Consider the following 12771-nt stretch of genomic DNA (forward strand, 5'->3'; position numbering starts at 1 on the left):
GTAATACGATACGACCGGATATTGCGTCATTGATCAAATGTGATCAAATGTATCGTAGGGTTAGAGACCCAATACGCACTTTTGCATAATGCATAAAGCATGTGCATAAGGAATTTCATTGGTCCATTTTCTTATGCATGAGTCAATGGACCAATCAAATTCTGTATGTATATGGTTTATGCGTTATGCAAAAGTCTGTGCTCCCCGCTTTAAGCGGGGAGCACAGACTTTTGCATAAGGGTCTACGCACAATAGGAAAAATATTAGGAACAGATATTAAATATAATAATTTTAACCTGTTAGAAAGCGCACATTCCACAGTACACAGTTCTGATAGGTTAAAATTCTTACATTTAATATCTGTTCCTAATATTTCTCCTATTGTGCGCAGACCCTTACGCATAAAGCATGTGCATATCCAGAAATATCCAGAAAAATAGCGAATAGCAAAAGTCAATATTTGCGAACTAGATCGAAAAAAAAATAACTAGATCTAGCCAGAAAATAGCTAAGTTGGCAACACTGAGTCGTACACTAGCTGCGTTGAGAAAAGCGAAGACTGTCAACGTTGCGGATAGGAGTGAAAGAGAGACTAGACTGACAACTATAACAGGAGCTACGTAGCGTCAGGAGACGTGCGTTAGTGAGGTTAGAGGACGACCAACGCGTACACAATGTCTCATCAAAGTCGCAAATCGAATGGCAGATTCGTGAAAAAAAAAAAATTAGACAGTGAGTTAACACGTGCAAAAATTTTACTTACAGCTAGAAAAGTGAAAGCTGAAAAAATGTGCATGACACAAGCCGTCGAAAACGACAATATTTGTACGGGTTATCGTTTCGTTGATATGCAAGTGCTTGCAAAAAATTTGAAATGTTGCAAATGCACGAGGGTTCTCAGTTTACAAAATATAGTAACTGAAAGACGTTTAGGCCTTCACTCAATTCTAACAATTGCTTGCGAAGAATGTAAGATACAAACTATAGTTAGCACAGGGAAGACTGAAATGTATAATGGCCACAAGTATGCAGAAAGCAACTTATCACTTGTATTGGGTAAGTTTTAAATTCAATAATATTATTCAATGATGATAATACAATTATAATATATACTATATAATTATAATGCTTTTTTTGTAGGTGCTATACACAGTGGCGTTGGTTACACTGGATTAAAAAAATTATTAGCCTGTATGGATATCCCAGGTATTTCAAATGATCTGTATAAGCGATACAAAAAAGTAGTAAGAGAATTAATAGAGACAACTGCAAAAGACAGCTGCAAGAAAGCTACTGAAGAAGAACACCGCCTAATGATTAGGAATATGAAAAAGCTGTGAAGAGTTGTAAGGAGTTATATAAGGATCTAAGTCGATTTTGCGTCCCCTAAAATATGTAACAATCGACTCACTTGGGGACCAACTCAAAATAAACTTAGGTCTTCGTTCCACGCATCCTTTCAAATTTATACAGAACACAATATTTTCGACTGCGTAGCACTATTTCTGAAAAAATGTTTATGCAATGGTTTTATTTTAATATAATAATTGAATCAAAATACAAAGTAAGAAATGCCAATGGCCTGGTTTACATCGTGCACTTGATACGCGTACTAACTAGTTACTTTCTATTAAATTATCTTAATTTCAGCAATGTATTTAAAGAATGATGTATAAAATTGATACAATACGCATCAAAATGTTTAACTAAATACGTTTATTGTGTATACATTTACATATATCGTTGAAATTAAGATAATTTAATAGAAAGTAACCAGTTAGTACGCGTATCAAGTGCACGATGTAAACCAGGCCAATAAGAGCCGACACTGGATATTGATGTGTATTCGATTATTAAAAAACAATAAGTACATATTTATGATTAAGGTCCTTTTCAATGGGCGCATTCAGCAGAAAAGAGCGCTACTAGAGCGCTCGCTGTTATTGGTATATTCTTCCAGATTTAAAATTCTGATTGGATGATCTAGAAGAATACATCAACAACTTTGAGCGCTCTAGTAGCGCTCTTTTCTGCTGAATGCGCCCAATGTTGATAAAGCTAGACAAATTTTAGATATAACGCAAACGCTTTGTTCTTAAAATAGTATATAGTTAAATTAGTAATGTCCATCAAGTAGTCAAATCTTGTTCATTAAAGTGGTAAATTTACTAAAAATAATTCGGTTCGTTATTATAAAAAAGACATGGATCAATAACACAAAAATATAATAGAAGTAAAAAATGTATATGTAAGGGTTGGATTATACTGGCCGTAATCTGTTAACTTATGCCGTAATTTGTAAAAATTGACCAATTATAATCGATTATTCCCCTCTCATTCGACTGTGATTGGTCAATTTTTACAGATTACGGCATAAGTTAACAGATTACGGCAAGTATAAATCAACCCTAAGGCTAGAAACACACACTTTTGCATAAACGCATAAACCATATACGTAATGAATTTGATTGGTCCATTGACTCATGCATAAAAAAAATGGGCCAATAAAATTCCTTATGCATATGCTTTGTGCGTTATGCAAAAGTCTGTGCTCCCCGCTTAACACTCACATAACAATTAAGATTTGATCACATAGAAATTTAAAAAATAAAAAAGGCGATCCATTAAATTAGTCGATTTACTATACGAATAAAAATGTGTAGTTAAACAATGATTTAAATAAAGGCCTAATGACGGTCAAGCAAGATTTAGGTTGCTACAGTAATGTGTGAATTTTATTTACCACGTATGTAGTTTCCTTTAATCGCGCGCCGAAATATTTTCAGACTTTTTACAAACGCAACTTCTAAACAACTACCGTAGTAATATCACTAGTTAAATTGACACGCAATCTAACTAATATTTGATGCTTTACAGCATTTTATTGGATCTTAATAATATGTTGAAAGACATATATTAAAATTTAACGATTTGTTATTAATTAATGTAAATTAAATTAATAATAAATCAAATTTTATGAAAAATAAGATTGCGAAGAATATCACAAGTTGGCGTTTCGTCCCAGTTTCCACTATTAGACTCATCAGTAAGGTATTGTAATGGAAACCTACCTTAGACGCCTGGGGGAGATATTAAAGAAGTTCTATATAAACGGATACTTGTGTATCTTAGCACTTGCGAGAAAAGCAAGCGTAACTATAGACCTCTATAGGCTGATCGACGTGGTGATATTCTTCACAATGCTTCCGTTATTTTAAGTAATTAATAACGTATTTTTTCAGGCACGTTGATTCTAAAATTACAATATTTGTAGGACCGTTAGTATTCAAACAATGATTAAATAAAGGCCGAATGACGGTCAAGCGCGATTAAAGAAAACTACATACGTGATAAATAAAATTCACACATTACTGTAGCAACCTTAATCTTGCTTAACCGTCATTAGGTCAATCATTTATTTAAATCATTGTTTGAATTCTAACGGTCCTACAAATTTTGTAATGTGTAGTTAGTTGATTATGTGTAAAACAGAATATTTTTGTGTAAAACAAGTAATTTTAACTTACATGTGTTGCCGATGTATGATAAATATGACTTATATTGTACAGTGTCGCAGAGAGAGTGAAATCATTTCATTGTAAAGTCTTGTGTCCACGATGTTAGAAATCGGTCCAAGATCTCGGATGAAGAAAGAATTAACAAATCGCATTTGAACCATTTGATCACATGACCAATGTAATTGGTCAATTTTTCCTTCATCCGAGATCTTGGACCGATTTCTAGTATCGTGGACACAAGGCTTAACAGATACAGTTTCGTCATATTACAATGTCAAGTACATAAAAATAATAATTAAGATATTGAAATAATAAATATATATATAAACAGATTGACAATAACAAAATATAAACCAAATGGAAATTAGAGTCCTAGATATCAGAGAAGCGCAACCGGCTTGAGTCAGTATCGCAAAATTACTAAGAAAAGTTAAAATTACTAAAAATGGCGTCGTTTGCAGACGAAATATGAAATCCACCAATCGTCTATTAGTCAGCCATTTTTAATACCACTGAATGAATGTCATGATTGGCTGACACTGCTGACAGTCAGCTAATCAGGACGCCGAACATCGGTTGCGCTTCTCTGATATCTAGTAGCACATTCGATACATATGCACTAACACGATTCTAGTGCTGCCCTGACACGGTACTGCCCTGACACGGTGCTGCTCTGACACGATGCTGCCCTGATACGGTGCGAGTGCAAAACTACACTAATTAATAATTTAATTAATAATTTAATTTTTAATTAATAATAATAATCAATAATAATAAAATAATAATAATAATTTAATATTTTTATTTTTAATTAATTTTCGGCCTTTCTTCTTTTATTAAACGTAACATATTTTCATCATCACTACTACCACTACTTGTTTCTAATAATTTATCTATAATAAATAATAGTCTTTCTTTATCCATTTTGTAATTTTTTGCTGCCTAACTAGTTTTATTTGTCCGAACACCAAACTGCACTGATAAAAATGTCAGTGCAATATTTCTTGCACGTTCGGTTCATTCGGTTGGTCCGAATACAAATTCAGCACTACACTAGGTCAGCTTTCATTTACCGAATACGACAGTCTAAGCGTACTGATACGGTGCGCACATTCCGAATGCGTGGCACCAAAAAAGTTCGCACTCAGTGCGCACTGGTGCGCACTAGTGCAATATGTCGAATTCGCCATAGGACTCTGATTTGTATGTACTACATCAAATTAATCTAAATGTAATAAAAACTTTAAAAAATAGACCATAATTGTAATGCATTGTAAAATAAAAAGATAAGAAAATATAAGCTTATGTAAATATTGTATAAGAGGCATTCCATACCAGATCGGACGGACTTCTGGGTCGAGGTCTCAGATTTTTTTCAAATTTTACAGTATTAATCTATACTATGATAGGAGCCCAAAATAATTTTTTCAGATTTTTAAAGCCACTTTTCGAATTTTGGTGGTGTTTTGAAAAAAAATATTTTTTTAAATTGTATTTTTTAAAATTATTTTTTGTGCTGCTAATTATTAACCAAAAAATCTGAAAAAATTCATATAAGTTCTTCATTCGAGATTAGTTTTAAGATAAAATTTTGAAAAAAAAATCACGTCTAAAATCAAAAAAATAAATAATTTTTTTCCCAAAAAATTGATTTTTTTACAATTTGCCCAACAGCTAAAATTTTAAAAAAATTCACACATATTTTTGGAACCCTTAGACATATTCTCAGAAAATATGAAATTGGACTGCGCTAAATTCCCTAACTAATTTAATTTTTAATATAATTTAATTTTTAATTTTTAATTTCATTTAATTTTTTCTCTGGCCAAAATTTTTCTAAAATTTTTACTATACATCAAATAACTTTCTTTTTATGTTTTCTTGAAATAAAAATAATCATCAACATTTTTTCCTGAAAAATTAATTTTTCATTTAACATTTTTATCCTCTTGTCTAATTTTTTTGAAATATAATTGGAAATACCATTTTAATGATGTAATTGATTCGAAGAAAAAGTTTCCAACTATTATAATAAACAGTATATGAAACATACTTTTAGTAATTAAACATTTTAGAATATGGTATTATATTACATTTTCCATTTCTAATTCCTCGTTTCTTTCGTATGATTTATTTTCTGATTTGCTCCGTTTTTTCTTTCGTATAATGTATGCTATTGCTATTGCTATTATTATTACTAGTAGTACAGAAAATCCGCTTGTTGCCATTGGGTAAATAAAGTGTTCTAATTGAAAATTTATATTTTCGTTTTTATCAAGTTCATTTTTTTCTTCTTTTAATTTTATTTTGAGATCATCTAGTTTTGAATGATTTTCAGTAATGTATTTTAGTTTCAATTGTTCATCTATATTTGAATTTACTTTAAGATTTGTTTTATCTTCTATTATGGATATATTATATTCTAGTAAGAATGACTCTATTACCGTCTCATGTGTCATCTTTGGTGACTGTAACGTTGCGTCAGGTGTGATTACTTTACATTCGTTTCTTACTGTTATTTTACCCGTATTTTCAATCATTCTTTTTATTTTTCAGTGGTCTTTACATTGTATATAAATTTCTTCTGTTTTCGCAGTCGTATATAACCAAGAGTGTGGATTATTTAACGGTATCCATAGGGTATTATTTATTATCGTTTTTTCTACTTTACAATTTGTATTATATTCGGTGTTTCCTAAATATATTTCTATTTCGCATGTTGAATTATTTTATTATTTTTATTCTTAATTTTCTATATATACTTTTAAGCGATTTACGTGTGTGTCAGTAAATTTTTCGTAAGTAATACTTATTTGATTTCGTGACATCCCTTCCCCTTTGGGAAAAGGAAATGAGGCTACGAATTTCTTTAAATTTTATTATACATATGTTTCCCGGATCACAATTATTTTATAATCGTTTTTTATTTATATGGCTTTTTTAATTTTAATATTATTTTAATTTTCTATATATAATTTAAGGCTTTCTTTGTTGTATTATAATTCTGTTCCATTCGCGATAATACGCGGCTAGCATACGCGATCGGACGATCCTGACCTACCGTACCTCTAGACTGCACGGCTCCAATATCGTAATGTGATGCGTCCGTCGTGATAATAAATTCTTGCTCGAAATTCGGATAGCTTAGTACTGATGCGGTTGTTAATTTATTTTTCAAGGTTTCGAACGCTGCTTGCTGTTCGGTGGTCCTCACGAATTTTACGTCCTTTTTCGCTAACTTAGTTAAAGACTTAGCGGTTTTAGAAAAATTTTTTACTCGCTTCGGTAATGGAAGTGTACTCGCGGCTTTTAATTTGCTCGGATCTGATAAATTTCCGTTTTCCGTCACTTCCTTTCGCGACATTTCTTGAATTTGTTTATTTACTTCTCTTCGGTGTCTCTCGGGGAGACGATGCGGTCGCCTGTTTACGTTCGCGGTGTCGGCTCGCGTTGTTATTTCTTGCGCTATCCTTGTCGTATGAGTCAATGGTCCGTTCTCCGTCGCTAAATTTTTTGCGTATGTTTAATAATGTTTTTTTTTCTTCTTGGTTTGAATGGGTGTCTCGTATGAGATTCTTGATTTTTTCTTCCCGCAGAGGTTTAATTTTACCTTTCTTTGTCGCGTGGTTAATGTTCTGTATTTGTACATTTATTTCGTCCTCCGTAGTGTTTATACTGCTCACGGGGCACATGTGTTCACGGGGTTCGGCATGACAGTTCCGATAAAAATCCCTGGCGCGGTTTCTTTAGCTTGTGTTACGCCGGCTATATTTCGATCTACGATAACTTGATTAATAGTTAGCGCTTTGTGGTCCTTGCTTTATTTGCTTGTAGAGGTGAAGTCTGAATTTGGTATCTCTGATACGAATTTGCATTTTTTTGTAATCGCATCCAGTAATGTGTCGTTTAATAAAGTCGGCTCCTAAGATTCCTTCGTATTCTATTGCTACATCGTCTCTAACGTATACCGGGTGTTTAATTTTACCGTTATTTAGATATATTGTTAGATTTATCGTTCCTATCGCTTCGATGGAATGTCCACTGATTCCGATCAATTTGATTTTATCTTCATGAACGACGGTTTCATCTCGTAGCGCTTTTAATTTTATTATTGATATAGTTGCTCCTGTATCGTATAGAAAGCTTATTTTTCCCTTTTCGGCTTCTCGAGCAGGTAGACTAATTAAATTTAAACACGTATTTTTTAAGTGTGCTCGTTTTATATGAATAATGCGATAACCGGCGATGGTGCGTGGTGATTTCGCGTTTGTATTATCTTCATCTTCGTTTTCGCTGCTATCAGACGATGCTTCCTCGCTATCGCTATTTTTGTTGCTCTTTCTTTGATTTCTTACTTTTATGGCGGAGTTTATTCGCTTTGTTTTGCTATCCGTTTCACGTTTCGCGCGTGGTATTTTTGTCGGGTCGCCCGTTAAGTGTCCAGCTCTCTTCGCGATTATGTCCCGCCTTTTTGCAGTATGTGCAAAATTTCTCGACGGTGTTAATTCCTGCTGGCTTTTCAGCTCGAGGCAAGGAAAATTTGTTCGCGTAGCGGCTCGTCCGACAGTTTTGACCGATGTGGCCTATCTTTCCGCATTTATCGCATTTTATTTTTTCATGTTGATTTGGCCTGTCTTTATTTCGGTCGTAAAATGGCGTTCGTGAGGAAGGTCCTTTGACTCTTTCTTCCGCGCTTGCGGCGTTAATTGCCTCCTGCAGATTCGTATATCTTTGCGATCGGACTATCGTTTTAATATCTTCGCGCAGTCCTAGTTCAAAATTTAATAAAGCTTGGTCTTGAATTGTGTCGAGAATTGCTCGCTTTTGCTCGCTTGTATAAGTTCATTTTTCTATTAGCGTTTCGTATAATTTCATAGCTAGTTGGTCCACGCGTTGACCGTACGTGTGTGCATTCTCTCCCGATTTCTGTTTTAAAGTATTGAATTTTAATTGTAGATATGAGGTTCCACGTTTCCCTAAGTAGTTGTTCTCGATTTCCCGTCGCAGTTGCTCGAAATCGCGGACGTTTCTTGTTTGGAATTCCAGCAGGAGTTTTCCTTTTAGTTTAGTAGTTAATATTTCTTCTAGTAAAGCAGATCGTTCTGGATAATTAATTTTTTCCATAGCATAGGTACTAGCGCTTATGAATTCTTGCGTCTTGTCCCGTTGAGATCCGTCGATTACGGGTATTATACTTCGTGTGTCTTTTAAACGTAAATATCCCGTTGGTCGATCTGTTAATTCTCTTACGTCATTTGGTGTTCGCCCGTAGAATATGTTTAGTGATCCCTGCCCGTTGTCAGGTTGTCGAACATTTTCTCGTTCGCGGTCAGTAAATTCCACTCGGTCCATTCTATCTTGTAAACCGGCAATTGCTGCTATCAAACGATCTAGGACTTCGTCCTATCTATTTGTTACTCGCGTTCTGCTCGTGGTTTCTCGGAGACGTTCTATCTCCGTTACGTTTAAGCTTGCGTGGCCTAAAGGGCTACCTCCGGCGTCATCGTTCCAGGTATCGCCATCGGACTGGAAAGTGACTCTTTTCCTAGCACGTCTATTTTCGGGAGTACCGAGATCTTGCGGGCTGATTAAATTTTGGGCGTTATCTTCGCCTGTTGTTGGTGAACGTTCAGGGGTATTGTCCCTGGGTGGAGTACGCGTCGTCATGTCGGCTGTTTTGAGTAGTCTCGTCTGTTTCAGTTATATTTTTATCGCGTTTTGTAGCGTCTTGTTTTATTGAGTTAAAACCGTTTAAATCTAACTGATATTCGCGATTTATTATCACGTTAGGGGGTAAGTCTACGTCGTTTTCGACCGACTGATTTAAATTACTGATTATATTATCGCGCGCGTTATTATTTGTATTTAACGGCGGTTCGTTATTCGCTCGCTCGGCGGTGTTTATTGGTAATCTAAGATTACGCGAATCGGTTTCCTGTGTGTCTTTTGCGTCAGACATACACAGTCGTATCGTTTTACATGAATTCGACTTACATTAGGAGAAACGCTCGCGTCATTGTTGCGCTGCTTGGCTCGCTCAGCTGTTCGGATGTGAAGTTCTGCGGAGTCGGCAGTCCGTGTCAGCTGTCGATGTCGTGTTGTCTCCTCTGTTGACACAGTCTCGATGCGAAGTCGTTGGGTGGCTGGTCTTCGTACGCCTCGGGTCCTGGCAGCCTTCCTCGGTACCGTGGTAGCTCCGGGCGTCGACCTCTGCGTGGTGTTGTCACTCACTTGATTACTCACTTTTTACTGAGCTTTTTATTACCTCATGTTATAACGTATGCTCGTTATATTTTTACGTCTCTTCTCTTGGCTGAGAGATCGTAATCGGAGATTTCTTTATTTCTCCGGCCCGTTACCACTGCGCGGTTTGCACGGGTCTTGTCTCGTTTCCTCTAGCGGCTAAGATCGTCAGGTTCTCTTGGATTTCCCTTCGATTCTTCGGTGATATTTCACCAGATTATCCCACCGCTGCCACCAATTTTAAATGAAAAATGTTAAATGAAAAATTAATTTTTCAGGAAAAAATGTTGATGATTATTTTTATTTCAAGAAAACATAAAAAGAAAGTTATTTAACGTATAGTAAAAATTTTAGAAAAATTTTGGCCAGAGAAAAAATTAAATGAAATTAAAAACATCACATTTAAATCTTGACCATCACGATGTTATCATTGGATTTTTATCGCTTGACTATTTTTTATATTAATTTGTTGTTTATTTGATGATGGTCAATTATTCTTGTAATACTATTTGACCTTGTAATCATGGATTTGTCGATTTACGTCTAGTCGATTGTACATGACCTACCAACCATGTGGATTTGATTGTTTGACGGTGAGAGTGACCACTTTCCTACTTATCCATGGCTCTTTCGCGAATTTACTACTGAAGATGGCTCGGATGTAAGCCGAAACGTATAGTAGTTTTATATATGATATTTTTTAATTGTTAATAAATATATTTTTTTTATAATTTCGCATTACTAACAGCGATTTTACTCTCATTAGCCTATTTAAGATGTATAGTAAAAATTTTAGAAAAATTTTGGCCAGAGAAAAAATTAAATGAAATTAAAAATTAAAAATTAAATTATATTAAAAATTAAATTAGTTAGGGAATTTAGCGCAGTCCAATTTCATATTTTCTGAGAATATGTCTAAGGGTTCCAAAAATATGTGTGAATTTTTTTAAAATTTTAGCTGTTGGGCAAATTGTAAAAAAATCAATTTTTTGGGAAAAAAATTATTTATTTTTTTGATTTTAGACGTGATTTTTTTTTCAAAATTTTATCTTAAAACTAATCTCGAATGAAGAACTTATATGAATTTTTTCAGATTTTTTGGTTAATAATTAGCAGCACAAAAAATAATTTTAAAAAATACAATTTAAAAAAATATTTTTTTTCAAAACACCACCAAAATTCGAAAAGTGGCTTTAAAAATCTGAAAAAATTATTTTGGGCTCCTATCATAGTATAGATTAATACTGTAAAATTTGAAAAAAATCTGAGACCTCGACTCAGAAGTCCGTCCGATCTGGAATGGAATGCCTCATAATATAAATATTATACTGTAAAAATATTTTAATTAAAGTCTGCGACATATATACAATGCGTTTTTTCCTGTTAGATTGCTTGCGTTTTTGTAAATTATTAGAATTGCGTCATACGGAACGTAGATTTTCTAACTGAGACGTAAGCAATCCGGCAGGAAAACAAACATCATATATGGCAGGTTTAAGATATTAATATAAACAACAAAAAGTATAATTTAATGTTATACGTTTAAGAAAATAATTACTGTAATTATTACATTTATAAACAATATTTAATAACTTTTTTTAAATTAAATAAGATAATAATTTTTATGCAATGGTTGTATAGATTAACTATTCTCTTAGTAATCGTTCCCCGTTTCACTTAATTTTTTCCACTTTTTCACTATATTATTTCCACAAACTTTTCGGTCACAAACTAGCTTCGGAGTTTCTCAAACTAACACAACTCAAATAGACGGCAATTATACTAATTTCCTTCAAATTTCAGCTTTCTAAGCACACACTAGCACACACCTAATCACAGGATCTTTAAACGGAACCATTTAAATGGTCCTGACAGAGAACGGATAAGAAGAAGTGAGAAAGAAGTTTGGGTGGCGCGACTGGGCATCTTGCTTATTTCGCGCATGCGCACTCCATTTTGTGTGACAAAATCGGGAGTTGCGCTACTGTATATACTGTGGTTAGGGCATAGAGATAGTAGTACTAGAGTACGCATTGTCAGAAATTTGAGGAGTGGGGGTAATTCTATCTAGAAAAGGACGCACTCATTTGGAACAGTTTCGTTCTCTCTCGTTTCGCGCATGCGTATAGCCGTATACTCTGAGAGAGGGGATCGAAAGAAAGAATTAGGAATTGAAAGAGCAACCCTTGGCACTGGGAAACCTTTAACCTTATCAAAGTCACTTCTTTGTTTGATTACAAAGAGATCAGGCTTGTCCGGTCATGCTTGGAAAGCCAAAAGTTTCTTTCCGCGAGACTTAACTAAACCATGTGAATTTGACTATCTTTATAAGAAACAATCTGGTGGTGCTGGCCAATATGCTCGCATAACTGGAATTATAGAGGTATAAATAATAGATTTTGATCATTAATATTTATTGATATTATTCATCGAGAGCCCTTAACCTTATCAAACTCAATTCTTTGTTTGATTCCAAAGTGATCAGGCTTAATCAGGCTTGTCCGGTTATGTAATGATGAAACTTTTCTCGTTCGACTCGTTCTTTCTTTCGATCCCCTCTCTCAGAATATATGGCTATACGCATGCGCGAAACGAGAGAGAACGATAAGGCCCAAATGAGTGCGTCCTTTTCTAGATAGGATTACCCCCACTCCTACAATGCGTACTCTAGTACTACTATCTCTATGGTAGGGCCTCTTTCACCAACGCCGATTAACTTAATCGACGATTAGTCCATTGGAATTGACCAATTGCATTTATCATTTTGTTTTGACGACAGACGAGGTGAAAGAGGTCCTTAGTCAGCCATTTTTAGTACCAATGAATGAATGTCATGATTGGCTGATAGTCAGCGAATCAAAATGCGGCACACTGATTGCAACCAGGGTTGGGAAATTTAGCGCTGCAAGAGGTTTCCTACATTTCCTACGTATAAAATGTATAATACGTATAAAACGTGTATTAAATCCATTTATCATAAAATATAGGTTATAGCACAGCACTGACAAGG

The 12771-nt window shown here is 34.4% G+C and overlaps 1 protein-coding gene across 1 annotated transcript; it reads left to right on the forward strand.

The window, feature by feature from the left end:
* The first annotated feature begins 654 nt into the window (after positions 1-654).
* On the forward strand, positions 655-1470 carry LOC108783589 (uncharacterized). Its single transcript, XM_018552189.1, has 2 exons — positions 655-1056; positions 1141-1470. Exons 1-2 carry the CDS (start codon positions 675-677, stop codon positions 1338-1340), a joined length of 582 nt encoding a protein of 193 aa, XP_018407691.1. The 5' UTR covers positions 655-674; the 3' UTR covers positions 1341-1470.
* Positions 1471-12771: the final 11301 nt, after the last annotated feature.

The sequence above is a fragment of the Cyphomyrmex costatus genome, unplaced genomic scaffold, assembly GCF_001594065.2.
Source record: "Cyphomyrmex costatus isolate MS0001 unplaced genomic scaffold, Ccosl1.0 scaffold155, whole genome shotgun sequence".
NCBI lineage: Eukaryota > Metazoa > Arthropoda > Insecta > Hymenoptera > Formicidae > Cyphomyrmex > Cyphomyrmex costatus.